Here is a 15,347-nt window from a genome sequence, read left to right as displayed (position 1 = left end):
TTTTGATTAAAAAAAAACCGTATTACTGAAGCATAGGGACATGGGGAGAAATTATGAATGATTCCTCAGCCTGAATAAAATAGTATGTTTCATTAAGGCAACAAATATTTATTAAGGACCTAATATTTGCCTGACATTCAAGTGGGGTGGGGGGCACACAAGTAGTAAATAAATAACAGACTGGGCAAAGGGCTACCAAGGCAATACTGTAGTAGACTAACAGGTGCCCCACCATAGATGGGTGGTCCGGAAAAGGCGTCTCAGATGTCTTTCGTTGAGACGCAAAAAAAAGCTGTGGGGTAGGGCGTAAAGGGAGGGTGGAGAAGAGAGAGAGGGTTCCTGGCCAAGGGAACCAAAAGCAGAGAAGCTCCAAGTCAGAAAAAAGCAGCGGTTGGCCCGTTGGGGGAATTGGAAGCCAACCAGTATAGCTGTAGCACAGGCGGGGCCCATTTACGCCGTGCGTTTTCACCCTGGAAAGGAGTTTGGGTTTTCCAAGTGTGACGAGGCGCTATTAAAGAGTTTTAAACATGGAAATTACTCGATCTGATGTTTGTGTAGTGTCCTGTTTGTTAGTCATCTTTTCCAAACTATAATACATTTTTTTTTCCTAAAAATGGTCGTTAAAGCAGCCTAGGACTTAGGTCAATTGCGGTGGTCACTTGACCGCCTGTGAGGGGGCGGCGCGTGGGGTGGATCGGACTGGGCGTGGCGGGGGCTCAGGAAGGAGGGTGGCCCTACCCCAGCGGGCTCGGCTCGGGGCCTCCGCGGCAGGTCGGGGTCCTTCACCCGCCGGCTCCAGGTAGGCTACTCCTCAGGTAAGCCCCGCCGCCAGCCGCGACGTCGTCGCAGACAGGCACCGCCCCCACTCGTGCGGCGCGAGTAGTCCTGCCCCTCCGCGTTGTCTCCGGCCGGCACGGCCCCGCGGGGGACGGCCGAGCCCGCCGCATGTGGCCCGGCTCCCGGACACCTCCCCGGCGTCCTCCGCGCCGGCCGCTCCCGCCCCGACGTCGCTCCGGCACGGCTCGGGGCCCAGAGGCGAGGCGAGGGCGCCGGGCAAGCCAGGCAGCGGAACTGACGCCGGCGAGCTTCCGGGGCGGCCCCGGGCAGGTCGGCGGCGGTGGCCCGCAGTCGTGGAGGAGCGGTGGGAGCGTCGGCGGCCGCGGGCGATGCAACTTCCGGACGGGACTCCCCTCTGTCCGCGCCTCACATCTCCCCTTCCTCTCGCCTAGTCCTGTGCCGTTTTCCGTCCGCGACTCTTCCGGCCCAGAGCTTTCGGAGTGCGGTTGCTCAGGGGAAGCCGTCGCCGCCCCCGCCTCGGGGCCGAGTGAGAGTGCCCGTCGCGTCGCGCCGCGTCGCCCCCCGGGCCGCCTCCTTGCCCCCAGTGGCGGGCTCCGTTCTCCCTCGAAGCACTCCCCCCAGCTCCATGAATGGAAATCGGCTCCGCAGGTGAGTCAGAGTCGCTGGGCCAGGTAGGGGATGTCACCCAGCTACTGTCCTCTGAGCATCCCTGCTCCTCCCGCCCGGCCCAGGTGCGCGAGGTGAGCGTCGGGCGGGCATCGCTCGGTCTCCCGCCCCTCGCCCTGCTCCTCCGCGACCTCCCCGCAGCCCAGCCCCAGTTCCCCGGGGGCCCCTGAGTCGGCGAAACTGCGAGGCAGGGAAACGCTTGGAGGATTTAAGTTTGGGGTTATCTAGGCGGCATTACTCTTTGCTGGAGTACCCTTCTTCTAGACTTTAGAATGGTTTGCCATTGTCTAGTTGGAGTGCGTGTCCTTTAGCCAGGTTGTGTGTTCCGTAGAGGCTGGGCAGCCAGCCAGCTCCCTTACCTACCTCTTAGGATAGTTGTGAAGATAGGCTGAGATAACGGATAACTTCAGATTAAGTTCGAAGGAGGTGTTGGTGCAACGTTAAATTCAACATGGCATTGCTCCTACCCTCGAGTTCTTTTCTGTTGTTTGTGGCAGCATGGTAGATAGTTTCTGAGGAGCTTGGAAATGTCATAGCAGCCTGGATCCCTGCTTATACGAGGAGGTGGATCTTAAAATTGCTGACAGTATATTTTTTTTCATTCTCTATTCCTTAGAGAAGTAGTTGTCATATTCCTGGAAATTTGGAATTTAAGAAAACTGCTTTATCTCTGGGGGCAAGAGCAGCAGTTTTGCAGTCTTAAGAGAAAATTGCAACATGGATAGTACTTGTCCTTAAAAAAGGAAAAGTATTGTTTATGGTTCTAAAGTAATTAATTCAGGGACAGAAAGGTGTTGCATAACGGTTTGCCTAACAAATGATCATGCTTGGCTTATTAAATTTGAAAGTATGCTTCAGACGATCACAAGTTCGTAAATTAATTTTCAAAATATTTGCGGGGCTGTCTTGTTACTAATGGTGTTACAAGTTCCTGAATTCCATATCTCTTTTTGCCAATTTGATATAAGAAAAACTTACGTAAAAGAAACCAGTGACATAACGATAGCTAAGAACTTTGTTGAATAGATTACGTGTCAAATGGATGCAAAAAAGCACTCAAACTGGGGAGGTGAGATGGGGAGAGAGTTACAAATTTTTTTTTTTTTTACAAATTTTGTTACATGGAAGTTTCTCTAATCAATTTAGACCATATATTTTTCCTGCTCCATTGTTTCGCTTTCCCCCATATCGTCTTAAAAACAGAAAGTCTGTCTGGATTGTGAAAAGATTTCGACTCTTATTCAGTTTTGATTTGTGTATTTCTGAAACTGTCCTGCCCTTTTTAAAAAATTACCATACTACTGTTTTACTGTACAGGAGATGTGATTATTTGGGACCATAGGTGATCTTTGTACATAACTGTCCTGTTGTCAAGTCTGGAAAACAAATCATGAAGGTCAGACCCTTTATTAATCATCCCAAAACTTTTAAAGATATTTCAAAAAAGTTTTTAAAGTTTTTTCTTTTTCTCCTGAGGGTTTTTCATATGATATTGTGCCCATATATATGGGAAATGTCTTAGAAAACATTTGTTAACATCAAACCACCTAGTCAACTGGTACAACTAAGCCAAGTACAGCTCAGAAAATACATTTTACCTCTTCTTTTTTGGGTGTCCCATTGCTGAAATGGATACCCATTTAGCTGTCTTCACATTTGGGGAAGTGTGTAGTTAGATTATCAACTATATGTTTGGGTCTCTTGAAAAGTAAAGTTTTTTCTTCAGTACAGTTTATACATGATTGAATGTAGCCTAATAATGAAGATAAGCTATACTTTGGCTCAAGATTGTCATCAGAAACAAAATTTTCATTATTCCTGAGACTTGTATATAATTGGTATGCTTAGCTTTAAGTTGAAAGCATAGCTGTGCAACTAAATTTTAAATCCATAATTTAGGCTGGGTGTGGTGGTTCATGCCTGTAATCTCAGCACTTTGGGAGGCTGAGGAAGGATGATCGCTTGAGCCCAGCAGTTGGAGACCAGCCTAGGTAACATAGTGAGACCTGCCTCTACAAAAAACAGAAAACTTAGCTGAGAATTGTGGCACATGTCTGCAGTCCTAGCTACTTGGGAGGCTGAGGCAGGAGAATGGATTGAGCCCAGAAGGCAGAGATTGCAGTGAGCTATGATCGCGCCACTACACTCCAGCCTGGGTGACGGAGCAAGACCCTGTCTCAAAAAAAAAAAAAAAAAAAAATCATCATTTGACACGTATTTTGATTTTAAAATTTTAGTATAAATGTTCTCAAAAAGTCTATTGAGTCAGTATTGAATCTTGGCTTTCCAATTCTGCCATAAGTTTTTCTTTTTTGTGGAGATTCTCAGGAATCATCTTGTGATAGGATATTTTAAATTCTAGTTGTTCGGTGGATACACAGAAAACTGTTAAATTTGTTTAGGGAACCTCGAACACAAATACCATATAAGTTAGTATTTGTTCTTTCATATGAAATATTTTAAATGCTTTTTAAGGATATCTTGTGCAATCTACTGATTTAGTACCATCAGAACTTTGATTTAACAAAAAAAAGGCGAAATTAGTTAAAAATTAATCAACAGTTTAACATCTGTGTCTGTGACTCTTTAGTTGGGGAACATCTGATGAAACACCGTTTTTTATGGTCTAATTACTGCTGAACTAAGAGTATAGGTTATGTTTCAGTTCTAAATAAAGTGGGAATAGGGAGCTGCAGAAATGCTTGATGATGTTACTTCTCCTGAGTACTCATTTTTTAGGTCCATACTATTCTAGTCTGTGTTTTCAGGTAATGTTAGACTACCGTTTAGGACAGAGGAACTACACTTTATAATGGAAGAAAAACATTTACTTTTACCTTAAATTAATGACATGCAAATTGTTTGATGTTTGGTGGAAGTTTTATACAGTCTTGCAAAAGTGAATAGACTGTTTCTTTCTTATTTACACTTTTAAATTCATGTCTGAAAATAGTTGTTTTAGAGTTCTGTGTTTATTTAATAATAAAAGTTTTAGAAAAGTTATTTGGAACCAAGTTCCAAAGGAATAAAAGTTGCATATATGGGAAGCTAGAACTAAATCAAGATTGGGATTTGAATGATGTAGATAAAAATTATGGGTCAAAAATACCTACTAAAATATGTAATGCCATCAGGGTCCCAATTTAGTATTTAAAACAATCTTCTTTTTATTTATTTATTTTTTTTGAGATGGAGTCTTGCTTGCTCTGTCGCCCAGGCTGGAGTGCAGTGGCATGATATTGGCTCACTGCAACCTCCGCCTCCTGGGTTCAAGTGATTCTCTTGTCTCAGCCTCCTGAGTAGATGGGATTACAGGCGCGCACCACCATGCCTGGCTAATTTTTTGTATTTTTAGTAGAGACGGGGTTTCACCATGTTGGCCAGGCTGGTCTTGAACTCCTGACCTCAGGTGATCTGCCTGCCTCGGCCTCCCAGAAAACAATCTTCTTTAATAACTTTGAGAAATGTTTTTGTCGTTATATAAATTTTCTCACTTGTAGTTCTTTGCCTTGAAGGAAAAAAATCAAATTACTGCTCTGTCTGTGGGCATGAATTTTGAAAGTGATAAAGGTTTTTCTACTGGGTTGTCACTTAAATTTTGGCTTATGCTGCCCTGGAGTGACCATTATGACTTTAAAAAAATATATTTATTGCACTTGACTGGCAGTGGGACTTTTAAAAATGTGCAAGATTGTTTTGATATTTGGTTTAGAATTTCTCTTTCAATGAAAGGACTCCGAGGGAAAACAAAAAATGAGACATAAAATAAATTTTTCCTTCTAAAAAAAGACTTAAGGGAAAAGACATATAGATAACCTTCAAATATAATTCAGTTAACATGAAGACATTTACAAAATTACCCATGATTCTATCAGCCTCATATAACCATTCTTTACATTTTTAAACCAAATTCTAAACTAATCTGTTTAGTTTTTTAAAACTTAAGGAATTAAGTTATTTAGGAAAGCCATTAGAATGAATGAAAAGATATCTACATGCTACTTCATTTTGCTTTTTTGGAGAATTGTATGTAATAAGTTGGTAATTTAGAATTAATTTGTATTAGTTTATATCTTCCAATGGGAACATTGCGTTTTTTAGTTACTGCCTGGCCTGACAGTATGCAAAGAGGCCTGGGGCCCTGTAAAGGGGACATTTCCTGGAAGAATTCTCTGTTGTATATGGAAAAACCCTGGCTCAGAGTAGATTTCTTGCCAAATTGTCTAAGCTGATGGATTCTAGTTGAATACCATTTTGCTTTATAATATAGCCATCTAGTTTCACATCGGTTTCTATATTCTTAAAATACTTGAGGATCTACCTGAAAGATGAATTAAAATATTATTAATCTAACAAAACATATTATCTTATAGTACTTAAAACTAGAATCTTAAAAAGTAATTTATAAATTTTTGTTGTTGCTAATGGGTAGGGGAAAAAAGACCAAAGTGATAATTCTGTTTTCAGGAAGGTAAAACTAAAAAGATAATTTATTTAAGATCAGTATCCTTTCCAGACCTGTTTAGTCTCAGACTGTTGAGATGAACAGCATTTACCAGACATTCCTACCTTCTAATTCAGTTGTCTTGGATACTGAATAGACCCTCATTCTTGGCTCATTAACAAAACAGATGTGAGAAAGAATATTGTGTGGTTTTTCAGCCATAATGGTTATGCTGTTAGGATACATGAACAGCCTTTCTGTATTTGGAGTTTCTGTGGTTTTCTGCCATTATCTGTGTTAATATTAATGACTTTCTTTGGCTAGCCACTGCTTAAAAAAAAAAAACCAACTATTGAGATTCAGCAAAACCTTGTCACACAACTGATGCTTTCTCTTATACATTAAAATGTGGGCATTTTGTGGTTTGGTTATAATAAAAAAAAGTGTGCATTAGTCTGAAATGTCAGTTTAAGGAAATGAAGAATTCCTTGTTTTTTGTTTGTTTGTTTGTTTGTTTGAGACAGAGTTTTGCTCTCGTCGCCCAGGCTAGAGTGCAGTGGTGTGATCTTGGCTCAGTATTTTTAGTAGAGATGGGATTTCACCATGTTGGCCAGGCTGGTCTTGAACTCCTGACCTCAGGTAGTCCACTCACCTCGGCCTCCCAGAGTGCTGGGATTACAGGCATGAGCCACTGCACCTGCCCTAGAATTCCTTGTTTTACATCAGCCTGTTATTTTATACATCATTTCCAAATTGTCAAGTTCTTGGGAAATCAGAACGTGGTATCTACAGTCTATTGATGTGAAATATTTTTAGATTAAAAAAATATTTTTTGTAGAGACAGGATCTTACTATGTTGCACAGGCTGGTCTTGAATTCCTAGGCTCAAATGATCCTCCTGCCTCAGCCTCCCAAAATGCTGGGATTGCAGGAGTGAGCCACCATGCCCACCCATATTTTTAGGTTTTTCATTTGTAGAAGAAATTTTACAAGAATGTGTTCTCAATTGTAAGCTTACATAATACTACTTTTGAGTCATTACTAATACTTGGTATTTTAACTGATTTCTGAATCTTCTAACAATATGAGAGAGACATAGTATTTCTGTGAACTTTAAAAATGATGAAAGAATAGATTGCAAAATGGGCTCTTACTAATAACAAGGGAAATGTCCCCTTTTATTTTCAAGGGAGGAAATGCCTTTTAAAAATTGTTTCTCACTCCTGTAATCTCAGTGCTTTGGGAGGCCGAGGCGGGTGGATCAGCTGAGGTCAGGAGTTCGAGACTAGCCTGACCAAAATGGTGAAACCTCGTCTCTACTAAAAATACAAAAAATTAGCCGGGCATAGTGGCAGGTGCCTGTAATACCCGCTACTCGGGAGGCTGAGGCAGGAGAATCCTTTGAACATGGGAGGTGGACATTGCAGTGAGTTGAGGTCATGGCATTGCACTCCAGCCTGGGCAACTCAAAAAAAAAAAAAAATTGTTTCCCAGCCGGATGTGGTGGCTCCCACCTGTAATCCCAGCACTTTAGGAGGCTGAAGCGGGCAGATCATGAGGTCAGGAGTTCAAGACCAGCCTAACCAACATGGTGAAACCCCATCTCTATTAAAAATACAAAAATTAGCTGGGCATGGTGGCGTACACCTGTAATCCCAGCCACTTGGGAAGCTGAGACAAGAGAATTGCTTGAACCTGGGAAGCGGAGGTTGCAGTGAGCCAAGATTGCGCCACTGCCCTCCAGCCTGGACCACAGTGCGAGATTCTGCTCAAAAAAAGAAATAAATTGTTTCCCATACTGCCACCTGATAAGCTTAACTCTCAACTGGCTGGATGTTCTATAAGTGATTATTTAATTGTAGTGAGCCTAATAATAAGTGCGGTATGTTTGGACAGATTCATTGAATGAAAAAGTGGAATTAGCAGGTAGGAGGTTCCTGAAGTTCCATGCTGTTTACTACGTAGCTTTGCAGACTTAACATGTATAAAATCAGAGACATTTCATTAAGTCAGATTTTGAGATCAACACAATATATTTCTTTTTCCAAAACAAAAATGTATTCTTTTTTTTTTTTTTTTTGAGACGGAGTCTTGCTCTGTCGCCCAGGCTGGAGTGCAATGGCATGATCTCGGCTCACTGAAACCTCCGCCTCCTGGGCTCAAGCAATTATCCTGCCTCAGTCTCCCTAGTAGCTGGGATTACAGGTGCCCGCCACCACGTCCAGCTAATTTTTGTATTTTTAGTGGAGATGGGGTTTCACCATGTTAGTCAGGCTGGTCTTGAACCAGACCTGACCTCAGGTGATCCACCCTTCTTGGCCTACCGAAGTGCTGGGATTACAGGTATGAGCCACTGCGCCCGGCCCAAAAATGCATTCTTTTTCCGATTATAAAATAATAACTACATGTTTATTACTTTAAAAAACAAACGATATAAGAATGTCTCAAATAGAAGATGAAAGTATGATCCTATCCTCCAGATGAAACCATTGTTAACTCTTTCTTGTATATCTTCCCAGACATCCATCCGTCTGTCCATATATTTATCATACGAATTGTTTCTAACCTTTTTCCACTTAGTAATGTGTCGTAAATATCTTTCCCATATCATTACTTACATCTATATAACAGTATAATAATTTATACTGAGTACATAGCATTTAATTTTATCCGTATATTGATCAGTCTCATTGATAGTGGTTTAGATTTTTTCCAGTTTTTTGTTATTATGACTAAAACTTTGTAAGTATTCTAGTACATATGTCTTTGTATACTGGTCCAGTGCTTGCTTTTGGATAAATTGTTAGAAGTAGAATTATTGAAACAGTATTCCATGAATATTAAAGAAAATGTTTCCAGTGAAAATCTATAAGTTAGTAATTGGCTATAGTATATGTTATAGTTGATTTTGATTTATTCACTGCTTGTTTTTTTTCATCAGTCACATTTGCTGTAGGCTATTGTTTAGCTTTAGACTTTCCAACTGGTACACATTGGATTACTAGATGAGTGAACAACATGGACACATGTATGCTTTGGAAATGTATGGTTTTATGTTTGAAATTTAGTTTGGTTAGTTATTATCCAGTACATACAATAACTGCTGAAAGAAAAGTTTGATATAGAGAGAAAGTCCAGATAGTGCTTTGTATTTCTGTGTAGTTATATTTCCAACTCTAGTGGGCAGTATGTATTTGTTAAATAACTAAAATATGCTTCATTGGAAGTATAATTCCTTGTATTGACAGAATTGTTTCATCTGCTAATTTACATTATTATGTAATGTAAATATTTCATAATATTCTGGATATTATGAAAATATCCAGAATATTTTCTGGATACTAAACTTGATTAGTATCTATAGAATTCTGTTCATTGCTTATTCATGCAACAGAATTTTGCTTTGTGCCAAATTATTTAAAAAGCACCAGGTAAAGTAATGACCATGGAGAAAAAAATTGACAGTGTGATATAGTGTAAAAAGCATGGGTTTTAGAGACAGATTCTGGCTCTTAAATTAACTGAAATTTATTAATGATGTGTTGGTATAGGTTTGAGTGCAAATGTTCTCCTCTTGTAGAGGATGTTGATAGTAGGGGGTCTGTGTGTATGTCAGGGCAGGAGGCCTGGGACATATGGGAAATCTCTACCTTCTGTTCAATTTTGCTGTGAACCTAAAACTTCCCTAAAATAGTCTATCAGAAAAAGTTAACTGCTACTTTGGGCAGTGCATTTAATCTTCCTTAACCTTAATTTTCTTATCTGTACAATGGGATAGTAAGAAGAGATGACACATGCAAAGGAAATGGCCATTTCTCTCTTTTTTATGATATTTTACTATAGAGAATTTAGGATGTATACATATAGGCAGAACTGTATAATAAACTCTATTGTACCCACCACCCAAACGCAGTCATCAACCCACGTCCAATCGCTTCTCTTCTACTTTTCCCTCTTTTATATTTTTGAAGCATATTCTAGATATAATATGATTTTATTCATATTTAGTAGTAACTATAAAAGTTATGGACTCATGATATAGTACCATTATCACAGCAAAATAATAATCACTTATAAAATTTTCTAATCATTGTTCAAATTTTTACTTGTCTCACATATTATTTTTTAAACTGTTTGCCTTAAAAAAAAAATTTTTTTTTTTTTTTTGAGATGGAGTCTCACTCTGTTGCCCAGGCTGGAGTTCAGTGGCATGATCTTGGCTGACTGCAACCTTCACCTTCCAGGTTCAAGCGATTCTCCTGCCTCAGCCTCCTGAGTAGCTGGGATTACAGGCATGCGCCATGACGCCCGGCTAATTTTTGTATTTTTAGTAGAGACGGGGTTTCACCATGTTGGCCAGGCTGGTCTTGAACTCCTGACCTCAGGTGATCCGCCCGCGTCAGCCTCCCAAAGTGCTGGGATTACAGGCATAAGCCACCACGCCCAGCCTAAAAAAAATTTTTGATTCAAAATCCAAATAAGTTCTACACATTGTGATTGATCGATATGTCTTTTAAGTGTCTTAATCAGTAAGTTTTCTCTCCTTGTTTTTCTCCTCTGCAATTTATGGGCTGTTTGTCCTTTTAGAATTTTTCACGATCTGGATTTTGCTGGTTCCATCTTTACAATTTAATTTAACATAATCCTTTGAATTTCCTGTAAACTGCTAGTGGATCCAAGGGCTTGATCAAATTCAGGCCATTCTTTTTGAACTTACTACAGTTGGGTTTTTGTCCCTAGCACTTGACTGGAATTGTTTTTATCAAGGTCAGCAAAGACTTAGCTAAACCCAATAGTTCCCAGATCTTCATTTTATTTCATCCACATCTAATGACATTTTCTTCTTGAAACACTATTTTTCTCCATTTGGTTTTCAGGGTACCACTCTCTCCAGGTCCTCCTCCAACCTTGTTGGCTGTTACTTTTCCAGTTCCTTTGCTGTTTTCATTTCCCTAATTTCTAAATATTGGGAGTATCCTTGGGGTTAGTATTCTGTATCCATGCCACAGTCTGTCTGATCTCTAATCCAGTGGTTTTAAATAACACTTCTATGCTGAGGACACCCACATTTACACCTACAGCCTGGACCTCTCCTCTGAACTCCACACTCATCTAACTGCTTACTATTCATCTACTTGTAGACACCTCAAATTTAGCATATCCTTAAAATCCTCTTGATTTCCCCTCCAAACTTGCTACTATCACTGAGTCTTTCCTGTCTCAGTAAATGACACTTCTGTTCTTTCAGTTGTACAGACCAAAAAACCTTGAGAATGTTTCTCCTCATACCCCACATCTAGTCCATTTAACAATTCCTGTCAGGCCTACCTTCTAAATGTTTTCCACATCCACATCACTCCCCTAACTGTACTACTGTAGTCCTAGCCAACATTATCTTTCACCTAGACAGCCACATAGTCTGCTGACTGGTCTCCCTGCTTGTACCCTTATGTATAATTTTTCATACAGCAGCTGGAGTGATACTTAAAAAAAATTTAAGTCAGATCATAACACTTTTTCACTCAGAACTCAGAGGGCTGACACTATCTAACTAACTTCAAGACTCACAGTAAAGCTACTGTAATCAAGATAATGTGGTATTGGTGAAAGAAACAACTAATGGAACAGAACAGAGAGTCCAGCATGGCAGGTTACCATCCCAATTCTCCTACTTACTAGCTATAAAAATTTTAGGCAAATTATTTCAGTTTTCCTCATCTGTAAAATGATTCCTTCCTTTATAGGGTTGGTATGAAGATTAAATGAGATAATGCATGTAAAAGCACCTAGCAGGCCAGGCTTGGTGGCTCATGCCTGTAATCCCAGTATTTTGGGAGGCCAAGGTGGGCAGATCACTTGTTCTCAGGAGTTCAGGACGAGCCTGGGCAACATGGTGAAACCCTGTCTCTACCAGAAATACAAAAACTTAGCCCTGCATGGTGTAAAATAAAAGCACTTAGCACATTGCCTGAGACATAGTCAGAACTTGATAAATTTTAGAATTTGTGGATTTTCTAAGTTGATCTTGACAAGTTTCATAAGAAAGAGGCAGATCAAGTATTATTTTCATTTTTTAGATCAGGAAACAAATTCATTTGGTGACAGTCAAATGATTAGATAATTGGCAGAGCCAGTACTAAGGGCTAGTACGGAATTTGTACAGTATTACTTATCTCAGGCTAGGATAGGAAAGATTATGCCCTCTGAAGAGATTTTTAAAAAAACACAAAGCGGAATTTAAAAACAAATGATTCAGGCAGCATTTTAGTCTCTTTTCGTCTACACTGAATAAAAGTTATTGTTAGCCCAATTTTTTATTCCTGATACAAACTCATTCTTTTGATATATTGTTGGATTTAATTTAACATTTTGTTAGGATTTTTGCATGTATATTCGTGAATTAGATTAGCTTATGATTTTCCTTTTTTATAGTGTTTTTGTCAGGTTTTAGTACCAGAATTTTTCTGGCATCATAAATTGTATTGGGGTGTGTTTACTTCTTTTCTGTTCTCTGGAAGTGTTTGTATAACATCGGTGTTATTTTTTTCCTTAAATGTTTGGTATAATTCTCTAGTGAAGCCATCTGGATCTGGAATCTTTTTGTATGTATGTGGAAGTATTTTAAATTGTGGATTTAATTTATTTGGAGGACTTTTAAGATTTTTTTAATGTAATTTTTAGTTTATTCAGATAATAGTTTATTAATTTATTGTTTGAATTTTGATTAACAAAGCTGTATTTTGAGCTTCAAAAATTTAGTGCTGGACATCACAGGATTTCTTTAAATGTTTTTGATTAAAAAAATGTAAAATATACAACCATTAAATTTACCATCTTAACCATTTTTGTGTATAGTCAGTAGTGTTCGGTACATTCACAGTGTTGTGCAGCCAATCTGCACAACTCTTTTCATTTTCTATAACTGAAACTATATCCATTTAACAACTCTGCATTTGCTCATGTCTCAACTCCCAGTGACCACACGTCTACTTCCTGTTTCTTATGAAATTGACTACTCTAGGTACCTCATGTAAGTGGAATCATATAAATTATATAGTGTTTGTCATTCTGTGACTGGTTTTGTTTTTTTTTTTGAGACGGAGTCTCGCTCTGTCACCCAGGCGGGAGTGCAGTGGCATGATCTCAGCTTACTGCAGCCTCCACCTCCCAGGTTCAAGTGATTCTCCTGCCTCAGCCTCCCAAGTAGCTGGTGGCTACAGGTGCACACAACCACACCCAGGTAATTTTTTTGTATTTTTTTGGTGGAGATGATGTTTCACCATGTTGGCCAGGCTATTCTCGAACTCCTGACCTCAAATGATCCTCCCGCCTTGGCTTCCCAGAGTGTTGGGATTACAGGCATGCCATGCCCATCTTTTTTTTTTTTTTTTTTTTTTTTGGGACAGAATCTCACTTAGCTGCCCAGGCTGGAGTGCAGTGGCACAATCTCGGCTCACTGCAGCTACTGTCTCCCAGGTTCAAGCAGTTCTGTCATCGCAGCCTCCCAGGTATCTGGGATTACAGGGGCCTGCCATCATGCCTGGCTAATTTTTGAATTTTAGTAGAGACAGGGTTTCACCATGTTGGCCAGGCTGGTCTTGAACTCCCAACCTCAGGTGATCCACCCGCCTTGGCCTCCCAAAGTGCTAGGATTACAGGCGTGAGCCACCACCCCCAGCCCTTTTTTTTTTTTTTTTAAATAAAAGGGTCTCGCGCTGTCACCCAGGCTGGAGTGCAGTGGCATGATCTCGGCTCACTGTAACCTCCACCTCCGGGGCTCAAGCGATTCTACCACCTCGGTCTTCTGAGTAGCTGGGACTACAGGTGCACACCTGGCTAATTTTTTGTGTTTTTGGTAGACACAAACGGGGTTTTACCATGTTGCCCAGGCTGGTCTTAAACTCCTGAGCCCAAGCAGTCTGCCCACCTCGGCCTCCCAAAGTGCTGGGATTACAGGTGTGAGCCACCATGCCCGGCCTGTCTTATTTCACTTAACATAATATCTTCAAAGTTAATCATGTTTTAGTGTGTGTCAGAATTTCTTTTTTAAGGCTGAATAATATTTCATTGTATGTATATATCACATTTTGTTTATTCATTCATCTATCAGTGGGTACTTAGGGTGTACAAATAACTCTTCAATCAGTTCTTTCTGCTTTCACTTCTTTTGAGTGTATACCCAGAAGTAGAATTGCTAGATCACATGGCAATTCTGTTTTTCATTTTTTGAGGAACCATCATACTGTTTTTCAAAGTGAGTGTACCATTTTATAGTTCCACCAACAGAGGACTTTTCAAATTTGATGAATAATACTTTTTTTTTTTAAGACAGGGTCTTGCCATTTTGCCCAGGCTAGTCTCAAACTCCTAAGCTCCTAAGCCTCCTGAGTGTCTGGGATTACAAGCACAAGATGCTGTGCCTGGCTATATAGTACTTTAGTGTATCAGTAAGTTTTATTTCTCTAGGAATTTGTCTGTTTCATCAAACTGTCAAATTTATTGACACAATGTAATGTCTTCAGTAGCTGTAGTGATTTTTTTTCACTTCTGTTATTAGTTAAGCCCTTTTCCTCCTTTTTAAAAGAAATCAGTGTTGCCTAGATTTTATCAATTTTATTTACTTTTTTTTTTTTTTTTTTGGTAAGACAGAGCCTCACTCTGTTGCCCAGGCTGAAGTGCAGTGGTGCCTCAGCCTGCTAAGTAGCTGGAACTACAGGCCTGCACCACCACGCCTGGCTAATTTTTGTATTTTTTTTTATAGAGACAGGGTTTCACCATGTTGGCCAGGCTGGTCTTGAACTCCCAACCTCAGGTGATCTGCCCGCTTTGGCCTCCCAAAGTCCTGGGATTGCAGACGTGAGGCACTGCACCCAGCCCATTTATCTTTTTTTGTTTTTTTGTTACGGGGTCTCACTCTGTCACCCAGACTGGAGTGCATAATCTTGGCGCATTGCAAACTCTGCCTCACAGGCTCAAGCCATTCTCCCACCTCAGCCTCCTGTGTAGCTGGGACCACAGGTGTGCACCACCACACTCAGCTAACTTTTTGTATTTTTGGTAGAGATGGGTTTTGCCTTGTTGCCCATGGTGGTCTCAAACTCCTGAGCTCAGGCGATCTACCTGCTTTGGCCTCCCAGAGTCCCAAAGTGCTGGGATTACAGGCATGAGCTGCCATGCTTGGCCTGAGATACTTACCTTGTCAAATAATCAAATAATTGATTCTGTACTTTCTTGATTCTTTTTTATTACATATTGCTTCTTATTTTACTCCTTTTCTTTCTTTTTTTTTTTTTTTTTTAAATAGAGACAAGTTCTCTCTCTGGCACTGAGTCTGGAGCATCGTGTTACTATCATAGCTCAAGTGATCCTCCTACCTTGGCCTCCTAAAGCACTAGGATTCCAGGCATGAGCCACCATGCCCTGCCCTTTCTTCTACTTT

At 40.3% G+C, this 15,347-nt stretch overlaps 1 protein-coding gene across 3 annotated transcripts in view; it reads left to right on the top strand.

Moving 5' to 3' along the window:
- The first annotated feature begins 524 nt into the window (after positions 1 to 524).
- Positions 525 to 15,347, top strand: part of AGO3 (argonaute RISC catalytic component 3) — a 141,996-nt gene continuing 127,173 nt past the window's right edge. For 2 of the 3 annotated variants that reach the window (XM_034961266.3, XM_003812581.5), the window contains exons 1-2: positions 525 to 799; positions 1,230 to 1,446. In XM_034961266.3, coding sequence (XP_034817157.1) covers positions 1,428 to 1,446 — 19 coding nt within the window. In that variant the 5' untranslated portion in view covers positions 525 to 799; positions 1,230 to 1,427. Of the gene's footprint in view, positions 816 to 1,229; positions 1,447 to 15,347 lie in introns of all 3 variants that reach the window. The other variant, XM_063608860.1, reaches the window with a different exon arrangement.

This window comes from Pan paniscus, chromosome 1, assembly GCF_029289425.2.
Source record: "Pan paniscus chromosome 1, NHGRI_mPanPan1-v2.0_pri, whole genome shotgun sequence".
In the NCBI taxonomy this organism is placed as follows: Eukaryota; Metazoa; Chordata; class Mammalia; order Primates; family Hominidae; genus Pan; species Pan paniscus.
The sequence above is the reverse complement of the archived record's forward strand: the minus strand, read 5'-3'. Positions and strand labels throughout refer to the sequence as shown.